The sequence below is a fragment of the Sinohyriopsis cumingii genome, unplaced genomic scaffold (genome assembly GCF_028554795.1).
Source record: "Sinohyriopsis cumingii isolate HCF-2022 unplaced genomic scaffold, ASM2855479v2 utg001196l, whole genome shotgun sequence".
Classification (NCBI taxonomy): Eukaryota; Metazoa; Mollusca; class Bivalvia; order Unionida; family Unionidae; genus Sinohyriopsis; species Sinohyriopsis cumingii.
The window spans coordinates 250,882-271,034 of record NW_028315971.1 but is presented as its reverse complement, the minus strand read 5'-3'; the positions used below and the strand labels follow the sequence as shown (position 1 = coordinate 271,034).

Genomic DNA, 20,153 nt, shown 5'->3' with positions numbered 1-20,153 from the left:
GAGTTCTGCTTCATTTCGTTGTTTGGCTCGATCGGATCGTTGAATAGTTTTCCAGGTTCTTTTCCATTCTACCGTGTCGTTCTTGTTGGCATAGGTTCGTCCCACCACGATGGCACGGGCTAAACACATCTGGTCTTGAGGGTTGTTAATTCGGACGAGACTTGTTTTGGTGTTGCGAAGGTCGTCCACCAATAAGACCTTTTTACGTCCAGTCCCTTGAGGAGGAGAGACGTGGGCCATTTTCAGTGTGGCTTTACCATCGGTGATGTCAAACTGATCATTAGATTGTTGTACGTGTTGAATCTTGTCCATGACTTTGGAAGGGGTTAGTTCTGCGGGTCTGCTAAACTCGATCCAAACAGGGGATTTCAAGCTGTCGTGATCTATGGATAGTGTCAAGAAATCGTCTTCTTTGGGTTGACATTGTCGCTTTAGTGTGGTGAGCAAAGAATCCCACATCTCGGTGATAAACCCTTCTGCTTTCTCCAATGGTACGTCGGACTTGAAATCTTTAAACTTTACCGTGTAGGTGTAAGTCGTGATTCTAAATTTTCTAGAGGGTCGCTTTTCCGTCTCTCGAATGTGATAGTACTTTTCAGGGTTAACTGGTGGACTTTGGTTTGCAGTGGGCTCTCTGTGTCTGGTCGCAGACGTGGAAGGTGTTGGTTCAGGTTTGCTCATGTCTTCGTTTTGAGCGAACACTTCTTTTCGTGTGTGAGGCGATACGTCACTTCGCTGCCTCTTACGTTCTTCTTCTCTCTCACTGAAATCGTGCGATCGTTTCATCTCGATTGCTGATTCCGAAATGATTTAACCAAGTTCATTCTCTCCATATATACCCTCTCTACCTCTTGTTGTCACAATGACTTGGTATATTTCACAAGGGCAAGTGAAAGCCAAGCATATAGGAGCCCAACGACAGCGGTGCGTCTTAAACACCTCATGCATCTTGATGACCCTTCGATTCAAACCCTACCACGAAAGAAAAAAGTTGCAAGAAAAAAACCCAGACAGTTGGTGTCTTCAAGAGAGCTAGAGACGCCGGCACTGTGTCGCTGGGACACGTACGTACTCCAGAAAACTACGCCACTCGACAACGTTGTCTCCTTCTCTCAGTCACTTCTACTTTGTCGCTGAATACATTCTACCAACCCTGTTTTAACACACGTTTCTTCATCTGATATTTTTAAAAAATATAATAAACGCATTTTTAAAAGAACTACCCTTTTTCGACAGCAGTGACGGCGTCTCCTCCTACTGTTACCACTGTTGCTGCACAAAGATGATCTTTCCTTAAGATCAAAATATGAGACAGAGCAAGTAAGTTGTGAAGTTGAGCGGAGGTGTCTAAACAACAACTGTCAAGCCCCTATGTTCCATTTCTGTTTGTGATAATAACTTGTGATACTTCACATTTTCTAAAGTGGAAATCTTTACAAACCGTACAAAGGTTATATGACTTTGGCTTCTGACAGTTGTACAGACTCTTCACTTTATAAGTGTCACGAGAAAATAGTGTATCCAAGTTTTACCATTTTCCAAAACACCCACACACTTGCAACGTGACCAGAATCTGTACTTCTTTATTTGTGGATATCCAACAGACCCGTCCCAGCATATATAGCTGGTTAAGAACTGTAGGAATATCACCTCATTTTTTTCAGAAATATCAAAGCTTTTATGTGTATCTTCCCTGTTCCACCGTTTATTAGTGCTTAGGTATATTCCCTAAAAACACAAACAATTTGGAACAAAATTAAATTTTGAATTAAGGTTTCTCTCTGTTTATACTTTTTTTTTTCAAGTTGTTGGTACATGGCATATGACATCCAAATACTTTCTCAAACTGAAAGGCATTTCTACACATGTCATTGCCTTTGTTAAATTCGGTTTTGTTGGTTAGTCATCGTTAATCTTTAATTCTATTTTTATGATGTATTTCTTTTTTGCTAGAAGATTTAATTTATTTATGTTGTTTAGTCTGTTGCTGCAAAAAAGAAAATGCATGTATCTATAGCAAAGTGTTTAAGTTTGTTCAATTTTTTATTTCAAGCTCTACAAAAGGTACCAAGTTTGTCTTGCAAAGGGATTGAAACTTTAAGTTACGCGGACGTGAAGGAAAACATACCTTTGTTACTACAATTTGCTGTCTTTGTGTTCGTTCTAATCATGCTTGCCTTATATCTTTTTGTTTTAGGATCATATTTCTTCTGATGTAAATACATACATCAATGGATAGACAGCTTGGGTTATCATCCTTGAGGTTCACTGTACTTTTAGTTTCTTTACTTCATACAAACCCCAAAATCACTAGCTTGAAGGGAAAAAAAATAACAAAAAACTGACACCTGGTACTGTAACACATCTGTCTCTGTTGATGTGAGTGTGCTTGACAAAGTGTTTGAGTAAGATTAAAAATGTTTGTCAGTTTCAAAACTCGAACCAGTACTGTGGCCGTTTAATATTTTCATGTGGCAAGAAGAAATGGTACAATACGCAACAAAGGGATTGTACATTTACACTCCAATCTGTCTGCACTGCAATGGTAACAACGCTCTTGCGTTGACATTATTTTGCCACACTACCTAAGAAAAAACAATTCATCACTCATCACAAACGATTTCATTGGTTATACATATTTTCTTACCGCTTTCGCTTCGAATTGACTTCAGTACCTGTTCGTACAGTGACAAGATCGGACGTGTTTTTTTTTTTTTGTTTTTTTTTCTTTTCTTCTGCGGCTGGTCGCTACACTACTTGCTCTGAATTTACAACCAAACATTGTGTTACGCATTGTAAGTGATTTCATTGGCCAACCGATATTTTACACTTCTGTCTCTATTCATGTGAGTGTGCTTGTCAAAATGTTTGAGTAAGATTAAAAATGTTTGTCAGTTTCAAAACGCGAACCAGTACTGTGGCCGTTTAGTATTTGATCTGGCAAGAAGAAATGGTACAATACGCAACAAAGGGTTTGTACGTTTACACTGTCCAATCTGTCTGCACTGCAGTGGTAACAACGCTCTTGCGTTGGCATTATTTTGCCACACTACCTAAGAAAAAAACAAGGCATCACTCATCATAAACGATTTCATTGGCTATACTTATTTTCTTACCGCTTTCGCTTCGAATTGACTTCAGTACCGTTTCGCACAGTGACAAGATCGGACGTGTTTTTTTTTTTTTTTTAATTCTGCGGCTGGTCGCTACTCTACTTGCCCTGAATTTACAACCAAACAATGTGTTGCACATTGTAAGTGACTTCATTGGTCAGTCGATATTTTCCACCGCCTTAGCTTCAAATTGGTTTCACTTGTTATTCGCACCGCGAGATGATCAGACGCGTTTTTCTGTACCTGACCATTAGTCACTTCACAAACAATAAACTAACACACAAATGATCACGCCATGGGCGACTCATGGAAATTATGTTAGTCATGTTACGAAATATATCACGACTTGTTTGGATGTACTTTTCTGTGGTCACTCTTTAATCACATGCGTCTTCAGTTCACTCTTGTGATATTTTTTAAAGGGTGTATTTTTTCTATGGATGTGATTGTTATGTTCTATATGTTCTTTCATGTTTTCAGTGATTTTACTATATATCTGTATTTTAATTTAGATGTATAGACTATGTAGTCTGAAATAAAGAATTCTTATCTTATCTTATGTAAGTGGAATGAGTGTTTCTTTGAAACTTTCATAAGGAAAATATACCGTAAAAAAAAACAAACGTACGTGTCGTGATATTTTTAAAGTAGGAATACATGCTTTCTCTCTCTCTCTCTCTGTGGTTTTGATTTTACCCTAATGAAATATGTTCCCGTTTGAAGATACCTCTCCAAAATTGTGATCAGTGGTCACCATAATTACGCGAACTGTTCCGTTTGTCATCTTATTTTTTTCAAACGTTTACACTCTAAAAAATTGTAGAACGATTTTTTTTCTTCCATCAGTAAATCTTTGGATAAAATAAAAGCTTGAGTTTGCACAATTCTGGTATCTAAACTTTATCCTATTTTGGAACTGCAACATGTCACGGAATTTTTTTTCTTCTAACATTAGATGTACAGTTTTTCAGAAAAAAAGACAATCACACGGCTTTTTCAAGAATGAAGCAAGCGACATTGCACTGTATAACCCTGCCTATGGTTAACTCTGAATTCTAAAGTCAAAACATGGGTTCAGGAAAAAATGTAACAATGTTCGTCCTATCCTCCTAAGACGAACATTGTTACAATTTTTTCTGAACCCATGTTTTGACTTTAGAATTTAGAGTTAACCATAGGCAGGGTTATACAGTGCAATGTCGCTTGCTTCATTCTTGAAAAAGCCGTGTGATTGTCTTTTTTTCTGAAAAACTGTAAATCTAATGTTAGAAGAAAAAAAATTCCGTGACATGTTGCAGTTCCAAAATAGGATAAAGTTTAGATACCAGAATTGTGCAAACTCAAGCTTTTATTTTATCCAAAGATTTACTGATGGAAGAAAAAAAATCGTTCTACAATTTTTTAGAGTGTAAACGTTTGAAAAAAATAAGATGACAAACGGAACAGTTCGCGTAATTATGGTGACCACTGATCACAATTTTGGAGAGGTATCTTCAAACGGGAACATATTTCATTAGGGTAAAATCAAAACCACAGAGAGAGAGAGAGAGAAAGCATGTATTCCTACTTTAAAAATATCACGACACGTACGTTTGTTTTTTTTTACGGTATATTTTCCTTATGAAAGTTTCAAAGAAACACTCATTCCACTTACATAAGATAAGATAAGAATTCTTTATTTCAGACTACATAGTCTATACATCTAAATTAAAATACAGATATATAGTAAAATCACTGAAAACATGAAAGAACATATAGAACATAACAATCACATCCATAGAAAAAATACACCCTTTAAAAAATATCACAAGAGTGAACTGAAGACGCATGTGATTAAAGAGTGACCACAGAAAAGTACATCCAAACAAGTCGTGATATATTTCGTAACATGACTAACATAATTTCCATGAGTCGCCCATGGCGTGATCATTTGTGTGTTAGTTTATTGTTTGTGAAGTGACTAATGGTCAGGTACAGAAAAACGCGTCTGATCATCTCGCGGTGCGAATAACAAGTGAAACCAATTTGAAGCTAAGGCGGTGGAAAATATCGACTGACCAATGAAGTCACTTACAATGTGCAACACATTGTTTGGTTGTAAATTCAGGGCAAGTAGAGTAGCGACCAGCCGCAGAATTAAAAAAAAAAAAAAACACGTCCGATCTTGTCACTGTGCGAAACGGTACTGAAGTCAATTCGAAGCGAAAGCGGTAAGAAAATAAGTATAGCCAATGAAATCGTTTATGATGAGTGATGCCTTGTTTTTTTCTTAGGTAGTGTGGCAAAATAATGCCAACGCAAGAGCGTTGTTACCACTGCAGTGCAGACAGATTGGACAGTGTAAACGTACAAACCCTTTGTTGCGTATTGTACCATTTCTTCTTGCCAGATCAAATACTAAACGGCCACAGTACTGGTTCGCGTTTTGAAACTGACAAACATTTTTAATCTTACTCAAACATTTTGACAAGCACACTCACATGAATAGAGACAGAAGTGTAAAATATCGGTTGGCCAATGAAATCACTTACAATGCGTAACACAATGTTTGGTTGTAAATTCAGAGCAAGTAGTGTAGCGACCAGCCGCAGAAGAAAAGAAAAAAAAACAAAAAAAAAAAAACACGTCCGATCTTGTCACTGTACGAACAGGTACTGAAGTCAATTCGAAGCGAAAGCGGTAAGAAAATATGTATAACCAATGAAATCGTTTGTGATGAGTGATGAATTGTTTTTTCTTAGGTAGTGTGGCAAAATAATGTCAACGCAAGAGCGTTGTTACCATTGCAGTGCAGACAGATTGGAGTGTAAATGTACAATCCCTTTGTTGCGTATTGTACCATTTCTTCTTGCCACATGAAAATATTAAACGGCCACAGTACTGGTTCGAGTTTTGAAACTGACAAACATTTTTAATCTTACTCAAACACTTTGTCAAGCACACTCACATCAACAGAGACAGATGTGTTACAGTACCAGGTGTCAGTTTTTTGTTATTTTTTTTCCCTTCAAGCTAGTGATTTTGGGGTTTGTATGAAGTAAAGAAACTAAAAGTACAGTGAACCTCAAGGATGATAACCCAAGCTGTCTATCCATTGATGTATGTATTTACATCAGAAGAAATATGATCCTAAAACAAAAAGATATAAGGCAAGCATGATTAGAACGAACACAAAGACAGCAAATTGTAGTAACAAAGGTATGTTTTCCTTCACGTCCGCGTAACTTAAAGTTTCAATCCCTTTGCAAGACAAACTTGGTACCTTTTGTAGAGCTTGAAATAAAAAATTGAACAAACTTAAACACTTTGCTATAGATACATGCATTTTCTTTTTTGCAGCAACAGACTAAACAACATAAATAAATTAAATCTTCTAGCAAAAAAGAAATACATCATAAAAATAGAATTAAAGATTAACGATGACTAACCAACAAAACCGAATTTAACAAAGGCAATGACATGTGTAGAAATGCCTTTCAGTTTGAGAAAGTATTTGGATGTCATATGCCATGTACCAACAACTTGAAAAAAAAAAAGTATAAACAGAGAGAAACCTTAATTCAAAATTTAATTTTGTTCCAAATTGTTTGTGTTTTTAGGGAATATACCTAAGCACTAATAAACGGTGGAACAGGGAAGATACACATAAAAGCTTTGATATTTCTGAAAAAAATGAGGTGATATTCCTACAGTTCTTAACCAGCTATATATGCTGGGACGGGTCTGTTGGATATCCACAAATAAAGAAGTACAGATTCTGGTCACGTTGCAAGTGTGTGGGTGTTTTGGAAAATGGTAAAACTTGGATACACTATTTTCTCGTGACACTTATAAAGTGAAGAGTCTGTACAACTGTCAGAAGCCAAAGTCATATAACTTTTGTACGGTTTGTAAAGATTTCCACTTTAGAAAATGTGAAGTATCACAAGTTATTATCACAAACAGAAATGGAACATAGGGGCTTGACAGTTGTTGTTTAGACACCTCCGCTCAACTTCACAACTTACTTGCTCTTTCTCATATTTTGATCTTAAGGAAAGATCATCTTTGTGCAGCAACAGTGGTAACAGTAGGAGGAGACGCCGTCACTGCTGTCGAAAAAGGGTAGTTCTTTTAAAAATGCGTTTATTATATTTTTTAAAAATATCAGATGAAGAAACGTGTGTTAAAACAGGGTTAGTAGAATGTATTCAGCGACAAAGTAGAAGTGACTGAGAGAAGGAGACAACGTTGTCGAGTGGCGTAGTTTTCTGGAGTACGTACGTGTCCCAGCGACACAGTGCCGGCGTCTCTAGCTCTCTTGAAGACACCAACTGTCTGGGTTTTTTTCTTGCAACTTTTTTCTTTCGTGGTAGGGTTTGAATCGAAGGATCATCAAGATGCATGAGGTGTTTAAGACGCACCGCTGTCGTTGGGCTCCTATATGCTTGGCTTTCACTTGCCCTTGTGAAATATACCAAGTCATTGTGACAACAAGAGGTAGAGAGGGTATATATGGAGAGAATGAACTTGGTTAAATCATTTCTGAATCAGCAATCGAGATGAAACGATCGCACGATTTCAGTGAGAGAGAAGAAGAACGTAAGAGGCAGCGAAGTGACGTATCGCCTCACACACGAAAAGAAGTGTTCGCTCAAAACGAAGACATGAGCAAACCTGAACCAACACCTTCCACGTCTGCGACTAGACATAGAGAGCCCACTCCAAACCAAAGTCCACCAGTTAACCCTGAAAAGTACTATCACATTCGAGAGACGGAAAAGCGACCCTCTAGAAAATTTAGAATCACGACTTACACCTACACGGTAAAGTTTAAAGATTTCAAGTCCGACGTACCATTGGAGAAAGCAGAAGGGTTTATCACCGAGATGTGGGATTCTTTGCTCACCACACTAAAGCGACAATGTCAACCCAAAGAAGACGATTTCTTGACACTATCCATAGATCACGACAGCTTGAAATCCCCTGTTTGGATCGAGTTTAGCAGACCCGCAGAACTAACCCCTTCCAAAGTCATGGACAAGATTCAACACGTACAACAATCTAATGATCAGTTTGACATCACCGATGGTAAAGCCACACTGAAAATGGCCCACGTCTCTTCTCCTCAAGGGACTGGACGCAAAAAGGTCTTATTGGTGGACGACCTTCGCAACACCAAAACAAGTCTCGTCCGAATTAATAACCCTCAAGACCAGATGTGTTTAGCCCGTGCCATCGTGGTGGGACGAACCTATGCCAACAAGAACGACACGGTAGAATGGAAAAGAACCTGGAAAACTATTCAACGATCCGATCGAGCCAAACAACGAAATGAAGCAGAACTCCTGTTACAACAAGCCGGACTGTCCAAAGACACACCCTGTGGCATTCCTGAGATGCAAAAATTGCAAGATGCCCTAGATCCACGATACACCTTGAAAGTGCACCCTCAAGAAGTGCGCGGACCTCTGTTGTTTCGAGGCCAAGACTTTAAGGACGGAAAATACATTCATGTCTATTATCACGATGAACATTTCGATACCATTACTGCCATCCCCGGATTCCTGGGATACAGATAGTACTGTGAGAAATGTGACCGTGGTTATAATAATCGAGAGCAACACAAACATTGTGGATCGAAATGCCCAGGATGTTTGGCCTCTCCATCCTGTCTGAGCGAAAGGCAAAAACCATTGCATTGTCCTGCTTGTCTGCGCACGTTTGTCAGCCCTGCCTGTTACCAACAACATCTGAAGACGCAAGGTTCACAGCAAAAATGTGCTTGTCAACTCCTGAGATTGTGCCCTACGTGTAGACAAGGCATACGTACCAATAGTACCAAGGCACACGTATGTTCAGGAAAAAAAAAATGTCACATTTGTCATCACATCGTGGACTTTAAACACCAATGCTACGTGCAAAAATACCAACCCCAACCAGAGAAAGAGGATGGTCACAAGAAGAAAAGCAATTTCATCTTTTTCGATTTCGAATGCATGCAAGAGACTGGCATTCACATTCCTAATTTCTGCGTGGCTCATCGAGCGTGCGAGAAGTGCATTCAAGAACCTATCTTCAGTCATTGCCCTCACTGCAGCAAGATTCCTGGAGGACGTGAAAAAATCTTTCGGGGACCGAACACGCTAGCCGATTTCGCTCGATGGGTCTTAGACCCCATCGACAAGACGTGGAGTCAAGAGGACATCGAACGTTACGGAGATTGTCATCGTCATGCCACGGTGATGGCTCACAATTTCTCCGGATACGATGGACAGTTTCTTCTCAGATACTATACGGAACATGGCACCGAACGTCCTAAAGTGACTTTGAACGGAGCCAAAATCATTTTCATGCAAGTGGGACAAGTACAGTTTAAAGATTCGATGAGCTATTTGGCCATGCCTTTGAGTCGAATGCCTAAAACGTTTGGAATGACAGAAATGGCTAAAGGGTACTTTCCACACTTTTTCAATACGGAAGCCAATCAACACGCCGTTCTACCCCATTTACCTGAGGCTCACTATTACGACCCCGACAACATGCGTACCGAACAACGAGAAGCTTTCTACGCTTGGTACCAGGCTCACGCCTCGGACCCTTTCGACTTTCAGGAAGAAATGCTAAAGTATTGTCGTTCCGACGTGGACATTTTACGGCGTTGCTGTGGAAAATTTCGAGAACTGTTCATGGAACACGGAGGAGTCGATCCTTTGAAAGAAGCTTGCACCATTGCCAAAGTGCGTTCCTTAGTGTATCGACAACGATTCATGCCTGAAAACACCGTGGCTGTCATCAGCCCTCAAACGACCAACTTTGTCAAACGTCAATACTCGGTCAAAGCCCTACGTTGGTTACATTACTTGTGCGACAAGGAAAACAAATGGATTCAGCATGCCCGCAACGGAGGGGGTGAAAAAACCATCGGAACGTATTCGGTAGATGGCTGGGACTTAGAAAACTCAAAGATCGTGTACGAGTTTAACGGTTGCTTATTTCACGGATGTCCCGTCTGTTACCCTGACCGTAGCACTAAAAATCAGTTTTTGCAACGAACCATGGAAGACTTGTACCAGGACACTTGTCAGCGGCGCCTAAAGTTGGAACAGGAAGGATACCAAGTGGTGGAAATGTGGGAACACGAGTACGATCACCGTATGAAAACCGATCCCGAGTTTAAACGCCTCGTGGAAGGTTACCAGTTCATGGACCCGCTGAACCCGAGGGACAGTTGGTACGGAGGAAGGACCAATGCCACCTGTTTGCTGTACCAAGCCGACGAAGAGAAAGGAGAAGAAATGAAATACTTGGACGTGTGTTCGCTGTATCCCTACGTGTGCAAATATTGTCGCTTTCCTGTAGGGCACCCGCAATTGTTAACGGAACACATCGACCTGAAAAACATTCGACAATACGAAGGCTTGATCAAGTGTAAAGTTTTGCCTCCCACGAACCTATACCATCCCGTCTTACCTCACCATTGTCAAGGCAAACTGATGTTTCCATTGTGCCGTACTTGTGCCGAAACGTGCAACCAAGACCAACCTTGTCATCACACCCGGGAAGAACGTGCCTTGACAGGAACCTGGGTCAGCGTAGAATTGTTCAAAGCTCTGGACATGGGATACCAACTGTTAGAAGTGTACGAAATTTGTCACTTTCCCAAGACACAACAATACCACAAGGGTGACCCCAGTCAGAAAGGCATTTTCGCTGACTACGTGGATGCCTTTTTGAAACTGAAACAAGAAGCCAGCGGCTATCCTTCCTGGTGTCACACTCCCGAAGACCAAATACAATTCAAAGAGAAATACTATGAACAAGAAGGCATCTCTTTAGACCACATCGAGAAAAACGAAGGCAGGCGATCGTTTGCCAAAGTGATGTTAAATTGCTTGTGGGGTAAAATGGCACAACGACCGTGTTTACCCAAGACGGAATATTTGACAGAACCTTCCCGCTACTTCCAGATGATTCACGACAAAACCAAATACATGAAACACGTGGACGTCGTTCGAGAGAATTTGATCTTGGTCAATTACGAAGAAGATCTGGACTTTGTACAAGACGACCCTTTTGGAAATGTCATCATTGCGGCTTACGTGACAGCTCATGCTCGCTTAAAATTGTACGAAGCTTTAGAACTGTTAGGGGAACGCGTCCTGTACTTTGACACGGACAGTTGCATCTACATCGATCGACCGGGTCAGCAACACCCTGACATCGAAGAAAACCGTTTAGGAGCCTGGACAGACGAACACCCCGACGACAAGATTCTAAGTTTCGCGAGTGCGGTCCTAAAAATTACGGCTACCAATACCGGGACAAACAAGGAGAAGTGCACACAGAGTGTAAAGTGAAAGGACTGACTCTGAATTATCGTACCAGTCGTGTGGTCAACTTTGGGGTATTGAAAGAAGCCTTGCAATCGGGAGAGGATGGAAACTTTAAAGTGACCACTCACCAACCGAACAAGATTGTACGTTTACCCACTCACCACATCGTCAGTCGACCCCTGGAAAAAATCTATCAAATCGTGTACCAGAAGTGAGTGAGACTTCCCAATCACTTTACGTTGCCGTACGGTCACATCGATATTGGTCAGCATATAAAAATGGACAACGTCCAAGACCAATAGTTCATTGTCACTACCAAGACCAATCGACAAAAATGAATCCTTTCAAACAGCAAGTATAGAGCGTAAGACTCAAGTCCAACGAGAAACTCGGGTGTGATTCTATGCCTCACGATCACATCACCAATACAATACCACATCTTAGTTGTTATGTACTAATGCCATGACAAACTACGTGCAACCAGTGAAACTTCCAGACCACAAAACTTTACCTTATGGACATGCTGATATCACCCAGTATAAAAGGGACGACTTCCAAGAACGACACTTCATTGCAAGGACAAGCGACGAGAAAGATGAATAACTCTACGCAGAAGAAAAAAGAGAAGGAACAAACATCATTGACCTCTTTCACCACCATACCGTCACAGCAAAGTGCGTTCAAGAAGGGAAAGGATTCAATCGACCTAAAGGAGTATTTTAGCATCCAAATGACCCAGACAGCGACCTCGAGAAAATTTAGAACGACAACTTACACCTACAACGTGAAATTTAAAGACTTCGCGTCTGACGTTCCAGCCGAGGAAGTATCAGGTTTCGTTACGGATCTACTTGACTCACTGTTAGAGGAACTCAAATGTCATTGCCAAGTCAAAGATGAAGGTCGTTTGAGCCTATCTATGTATCACGACAGTTTGAACTCGCCTGTATGTCTCGGATTTAGCACACCTGCAGAAATAACTTCTTCCAAACTTTTGAGGGCTATTGAAGACGTGCGGTCGGTGAGAGAAAAATTTGACATCACCGATGGAAAAGTGACTATTCATATGGCATATGTTGTACCTCCATGGGAAGAAGACGATCACTGCTCTTGATCTGCTTACCGATAAGTGTACCTAGCACGATGGACGTAACAGCAGATTTACGACTGACAGGGAATACGAGATCGGAAACATCTATGCTGGGACACAAGTGGTAGCTGACCAGATTTTAAACAACGTGTGTAACGGATAGAGAGACAAACACGAACTTTCTCTTATTTGATTGTTTGTTACTTGTTTTGTTTTAACTTTTTCTTATAAACGAACATTTAATGTAAATTCGTTGCATATGAAGTGATTTTAGAAAGGAGTGAACGTTAATTTTAAACATTAGTTTACTAGAGTCAATAACTAAACAACTCGTAAATATGTTTCTTTTATGTTCAAATGTTTATGTATTTAATGGATAGTGCTTAGACCAAAGCACAGGCCAGAGAGCCCATGTATATATGTACTTGAATAAATGTTTTGAACCCATACAACAGACTTTTCTTTATCGAGTCTCTATTCTATCTGTGAGTCTTTCTTTAGAATATTTCTGTCCTCTTTTCTGTGTGTTTCAATGTGTATTTGTTTGTTTCTGTATGTCTATGTTTGTCCCTATCAACCCTTTGTCCCTACAAATACATTTCACCCTATAAAAGGTTTTGACCCTATAAACCTATGACGTTACCAATGTTTAATTCCCACTGATCCCCAGGTGACATTCCCATGTTCAATTTCCATGTTCAATTCCCCTTGTTGCTAGAGTGACCCAGGGTTTTTCTCCATGTTAAATTTCCCTTGTCGCTAGAGTGGCCCAAGGGGTTTTGTAATGCTAATTCCCATTGTCGCTAGGGTGGCCCCATATACTATTGCTACCTATTAAATCCAAGTCTTTGCAGGTGAAATTCAAACTTTATGATTAATATTGATTCCAAAACAGGTGTTATACATTATACTTTTTAAAAATAATTTTAAAAAAAATAATTTGGCGGATATTTTGTGAAAACTGTTACTTTCTCCGGCTTGGTCATTTTAGACAGCATGGTAAATGATACAGTACGCTATTGTTGATGCAAGTTGAGTTTCAAGTGTTCGCGCACGCTCTATTTAATTCGCGAACTCCTTTTATAGCGGGTGTTATTCAGATATTATCAACACACTGACAAGTTAATTTATCTACTGTTTCTATTATTTTATCGTTGCAGAATAATGTCTTCGAAATGCAAGGGAAGACACGCGTTCTGCCTGGTGTGTACCGAATGTGCATCTGATTCCCCTTGCAGCGTGTTTAGATTGTGGTCCGAGGACACCTTGTACCTCTGCTTACCCTTGCAATGTGTGTTATCTGAGGTCCGAGGACACCTGGTAATCCGTTATGTAATTATCGGCAAAAGACACAGAAAAGAGGGGTAAATCATTCAAGACCATTAGGGATTACTAAGTATCATTCTAATACAGAATCAGTTGTCAGCCTTGTAGGGGAGGCTACTTGGGTCACCCCACCCACCCACACCTAAAATCAGAAGGACGACACCTTGCACCACTTTGACATCAGCAGATTTGGGGGAGTGGAATGCAAATATATTGTAGTCGCAGTTGAATATACCAACCTTTGAGCAAATACGCTGACTGGTACAGAAGACGGCTACGCATGTCCTGACTCCAGGCCACATTTTACCTCTCTTTCAATCTTAAGCTTCATCTGATAGTTTGGATACAATGGGGAAATTCTGCCCTATTGTTAGGCAGCTCTTTGGGCGTAAGGTCTCCTGTTAGTTCACGCTTGTTGTTTTATCCTGTAAGGCTGGGCGCATGAGGTATTCTTTAGATCAAGTGAATCATATTTAGTACCCTCTCGCAGTCCTGAGCCACACCAGACGCAACAGCACTTGATTACAGGATTTTTGGTGATAGATCCGACCGTATAGCCGGACATATGACTCTCTCTCTCTCTCTCTCTCTCACACACACACACACACACACACACACATATACGTACACACGCGCGCACGCGCTCAGTCATGCTTCCGGCACGAGAGGTACCAAAGCCTACAAATTCGGCTTACACACGTCCATAGACCGCGCATACTATTCTCCCGGCTAAGCACCCGTCTGCGACGGTTCGACAAAATCCTCCTACAGAGCCGGTTTTCCCAACCATCACTGCCTAGCCGCATATATTGGCAATGGTTTAATTAGGGATGACTGCATTGCACAGCGTCACCTTAAGCATGTTTTATCCCGAAACTGAAGTAGACAAGGACCAAGATTCTTCAAATAGTGAGTGTGAAGATACGGTTGAGCAACAGCCTTCTCCTACATTCCCATTGAGAAGGTGGAGTTTAGTTGTACGGCTGCAGTCGAGGAAATATAATGGTTGTTGCAGTCATTAGAATGCCATCCACATCGGACCACCACGCATGACCATAAAGTCAAAACGTATGAGAAACATCGATTAAGAAGAGTCTCCCCTTTCCGGCTGATTCGCCAGTCAGCAAAACTCAAAGAGATTAACGATCAGCTGTCCGAACTTATCTGTGAACCGGGGAATGCTTGACCGTTCTTGTCGCGTCGATACAGGACACGTTTTACAGCCTACCATATTGAACTCTTGAATAAAATTGTAACGGAGGTAAATATGTATGCCACACAATTTTATAAGGTGGATACGAGTGTTTTTCTCAATACATCGAGGCTGGTTCGAAACTTATTGTCTTGTCTTTGATGCTGGATCTGGCCTCATTGGCAGTTTTCCGACTTGCATAAAAAGCTACCGACCAACACACCTGGGAGTCGACGGCCTAACGGCACAGGTCATTAATAGAGCAGCCCATATACCATGACTGATGCGTCCATATGTAACCGCATTTAATAATCGCTACCCCCGCCACAACGGAGGAGCGACGGACATGTCAAGCGAAGTGAATCTTTTACGCCCCAAGGGTCTTTCAAATCTCAACTTTATGGCAACAGACAACAGCCAAATCAGTTATAGGAGGCAGTTTTAAGGGGGAGGTAAGGAACCAAGATTTTTCACCCACAACCATCTTGCTTGCCGCCGCTGTCTTAACACCCCATCGCCCGTAGACACCCTACCCGCCTACGCCAGACTCTGGAAGTACTGACCAAGTTGGATTAACCTATTTCCACAAAACAGAACGGTGACCCAAGTCCTCAGACTTAGGATTTTATTTGTCCAGCCTTTTCCTCTTTCTTTATATCCTCTTATAACGGAAGTTTTAATTGGGGGAAAACGGGCGGGGGGGGGGGGGCATATTATGCAGCTGTAGATCGGCAGCTCATCGAGAAACGGACCGTGGCGATTGTACGAATGCGACAATCTTCTGAGTTCTACACACTGCTATTTTTTTCTTCATAATAGCTAAAGGCAAGTTGAGGCCGATCATAAACCTCACTCGGCACAACGGATTGATTCTTCCGCCCAAGTTCAATACGGAGAGATTTATCCGACTCTTCATCCGATGGGGCGAGTATAAAAATAGCATCGATCTCACAGATGCCTACTTTCATGTTCCTATTCACCTGGCGTCGCGAAAGTTTCTTCGGTATGCTAAATGTGACGAATTTGACCCATTCCGTGTCCTTCCATTCTGTCTAAATATCAGCCGTGAGTCTCCACCCAAACTATGCATTGCGTTTTCACCCTGTTCCACTCGATATCTGCTACGGAAAGAGCATATAGTAAGTGTCATTCACTTCAAGGGCAGAAACGGTTTCTGTTCCTCCTTGACCGATTTTATATTTGCCCGTTAAAAATGACTTTGCTGACTTAATGGCTTCCTTTCCCAGTCTAATTGACTGGATCAATATCATGAACGAGGTATCATCATTCTTGTGTCGTTGACGCAACCACGGTTAGCTCACAACAGGAATTTCGCAGGTGAAACATTAACTTAGCTAAATAGCAGGACTTGAATCAGTCTATAAAAAAAAATCTTCAGGTCTCGTCACGAGAGGTCAATGGGGATGTGTGAGTCTGCACATTAGTAGTGTTATACGTCAATAAATGTAATATTATTCGTGTAATTTTGTTGTTTGTCTTCGTCTCTCGAGTGAATATCACCTGTCCCAAATATTCACCCTCCCCTGCCTTAAGCATTTGACTAAGTAGTAGGAGAGTTCATGACATCTTTCTTGGAGAATACTTACCCAGTCATAATGCTTGAAGACCTTCCAAACCACACCGCTCAACTTAAAACTGGCGACACCTAGCGGGGGCAAGGGGAAATAACAGGCAAGAGTTTTTGCCCTTTGTCTATATGATATAGACAAACTAAACCATTTTTAGTCTTTTAGTGGGGTTGGATATGCAAGATAGCAGGCTCATGTTCCTAACGGTAATTTGATAATGTAAGTAATCTCGGAGAAACATAATTTACGGCAACGTTTGCTTTAATTTCGGAAAGGAACTTAATTCCAGTCTACTAGGCGTGACATAACCAATATTGCGTTAAAAGTTCCGTTACAAACGTCACCGGCAAAATATTAATCTAAATTACCTATAAAAGTACAACCTTTGTCCCCTGATTTAAGAAATTTCAATTTGCCTATGAGCAAAGCCGTCAAAAACAAAGGTCCAGATTGGAAATCCATCAGAGCATTTTCACTATCTAGCGAAATATTAAGCCGATGGTTGAGTTCTTTGGATAAGTTATTATCTCCGCTAAAATATAGTTTTCCGATTGGATACCTTACCACCCAGGTTATGTTACCTACAAATACCTCCAAAGGATATTCTTTAACATTTGGTTTCCAGAAGTATATATTTCTGGTATGAGCAAGTGTAATATGTGCTCCAAAGTTGTGAGTTGTTATTGTTCTTATTTGTTTGTCTTGTTTAAATCAATTCTAACTTAAACAGACTTTGCTTTTTATTTTTCAGATTTTTAGGAGTTAAGCTGCAAGTCTGAATGGCATATTGTGACAAAGCAAGAAATACTGCTGAAAACAGTTGGAGTTCAGGAACGTGTCGGATTCTAGAAGATACAAATCGAATTACATCTTCTCTTTCAGACTAGAACTTTCCTCCGTTTTGTGTGTTACCCAGTTAGACAGTTATTATATTTTTATTTGTATACAGTAGTTAAGGCTAAGATTATGGGCAGGGATGGAGATGCTCATCGGCATAGTTATTTTTGCCGTCATAGTACACTTGGCCGTTTTCTTCACGTACGTTGGGTACTTTTGCCTAAAAAATTGTTCGACACAACGACGTAACAACTCAGGCTCAGCTAACAATAATCAGGGATCTCTGAGTAATGTAAATAACAATACTGATCAAGGATCGCAGAATATTGCGCGTGGGGTTACTACAAACGAAATTTCGAATGAACAAATGCACGAGTTATCGCCAAGAACATTAGAGCCTCAGCGGAGGTTTCTGACGTTTCTCACAAATAGAATATTATCAAGGCATGAAAATAGCGCTCAGGCCGGAAGAAGAGCGGGTACTGCGCAAGTACCTGTAGACGAACTGCTTCCGACCTATCAAGATGTAATAGAATATCAAAACCGAAGTTACGGTGCTGTTAACCGTTACACTGTGTACTGCAGAGATATGCCACCCTCGTACGAAGAAGCAACGGCTGGGAAAACCACATAACTTAAAATGTTATCTGAGTGATACGAGGACTGCTTAAGGTTTTTCATGAACGACTAACTCTCACTAAAAGAGCGAATTGCTATTGCGCTCAAATTCCTGTTAATGACATTGAATATTTGTTATAATCTTGATTTTCATGGATTCTGTTGCACCAGTTATCTTTCCGAATTGCAAATATTGACTATTTTTCATAGAAATACTCGGAAGCCTTACAATGGAACTTTGTTAGACAAGTGCACGTAAGATACACGTGTGAATTCGACGATAATGTAGTGTATGTGGAAACATTGTCATGTTGGCAAATATTAGCTATCTTTTATATCTATCATGTTTTTATCACAAAATTGAAATTAAACTGTTTTCAATTATTCAAATAACTTGGATAAAAAGCATTTTCAACTCCAAAGACGATTTCCTACATATGATTGTGGATATTTGTATAAAATGTATCTGATATGTGACCATTCCAGAAAAAGTGCATGGCTAAGCATTCACCTCAAATTCAGTTTGTTTGCTTTCTTATTTGCTCACATTGTTTTGTAACACAGATCCACACTTGTGTAATTTCTTCTTGTGTTTTGCTAGAACTTTTATCTGTGATTTTGTTTTCTAACGCATTTATTATCTTTTAATATATATGATAGAAAATCCTTGGCACTTAATAGTGCTTGTCTTTTTTTAAAAAACAAATGGGCAAACTGTCGTTTTAGAGGTGAATCTGTAGTTTTGGTAGCCTATTGGAAATATTTGAGACTTTTCAAAATATTTCATTTTTCCAGTTATAAATCACACATGTATATTTGTGTACATTTTAAGAAAGAAAGTGGTTGTTAAAAATAGTGGCAACGTATGTCTTTGTTTTGATTAGCAACATAAAAAAGGAAGTCAATTGATTTGCCATCCAGCAAACTCCTAACCACTATGTAAAACAGTAATAAAATGAACACACTCTCTACAGCCTAACCTTCTGTTCTTCAAGAAGTGTAAATGGTCAAATACAAGTGGCATAGAAAGTTGAAGCATGAGCTCTGAAGTTATGGGTTCGAATCTGCGCAGTCGCAAAACAATTAGTTTTCCAGGATCGATAAAAGAAAAAGAAATATTTGGGGAAAGATATCAGACAGATTCTAGTAAGGGCCTTTAACTTTGGGCATGAACTTGGTGAATTATCTTCAACTTAGAAAGAATGAGCTATTTCATGCATACCACAAGCTGATAACCTAATCAGACGTTTCAAATAGGAAACCCGTTTTACTTCTAAACGTATCACACAAAGCTGATCTTGTATGTACTGCATGTAGGATTAAAACCGTGCTTCCCACAGTTATACAAAATCATCAAGCTGGGTTGCAGAAAGAACGAGTCACGGAGAGAACATTTCAAACTGGTATGATTTAAGAAAATGATGATGAAAAAGCCTTTGTTCAAACTGTTGATGCATGAACACAAAAGGTCAAGAACAGAAAACAAATTCAGCTCGTATCGAATACATCAACGCACAGATTAACACAGGCAAGACGGTAGAGTCAGCGGTGCACTAGCTGATATATGCCGTACTATAGGGAGGAACATTTTATTATAAATAATTTAGAAACTTTGTAATCGCCAGAATTAGCGAAACGAGCACATACAGTTGTTGTATGGGGGGTTAACGTAAAAATATGGCTGACAGTATAACATGGAGGAGGACGTACCCTGGAAAACCCAGTGAGAACCATAAACCCGCGGTAAGCTACTGGCAGCTGTCTCACACACCCACAATGGCAGAGCCCGAGACTCGAACCCACGCGGACAGAGGTTAGATGGCAGTGATCGGTAAGGACGAGCGCTTTAGACCACTAGGCCACCCGGGGTCCTAGCACAGATAGTAATCCTATGTTTTGTTTTAGTCAGTGACTTACTGAATGATGTAAATGCAACTTTTATGCAATATTTATAATGTATTGTTGTCATAATGTTGTAATTGTCTTGTTGGTATTGTTGTTGTTGTTGTTGTTCTTCTTCTTCTTCTTCTTTTTTTTCTTCTTCTTCTTATTATTATCATCATCCTGTCCCTT

The 20,153-nt window shown here is 40.2% G+C and overlaps 1 protein-coding gene across 1 annotated transcript in view; it reads left to right on the top strand.

The window, feature by feature from the left end:
* The window catches only part of LOC149772723 (uncharacterized), a 58,988-nt gene extending 39,939 nt beyond the window's left edge, over window positions 1–19,049 (top strand). Inside the window, exon 5 of the mRNA XM_089947436.1 lies at window positions 17,377–19,049. Coding sequence (XP_089803562.1) covers window positions 17,377–17,404 — 28 coding nt within the window. The 3' untranslated portion in view covers window positions 17,405–19,049. The remainder of the gene's footprint in view (window positions 1–17,376) is intronic.
* Window positions 19,050–20,153: the final 1,104 nt, after the last annotated feature.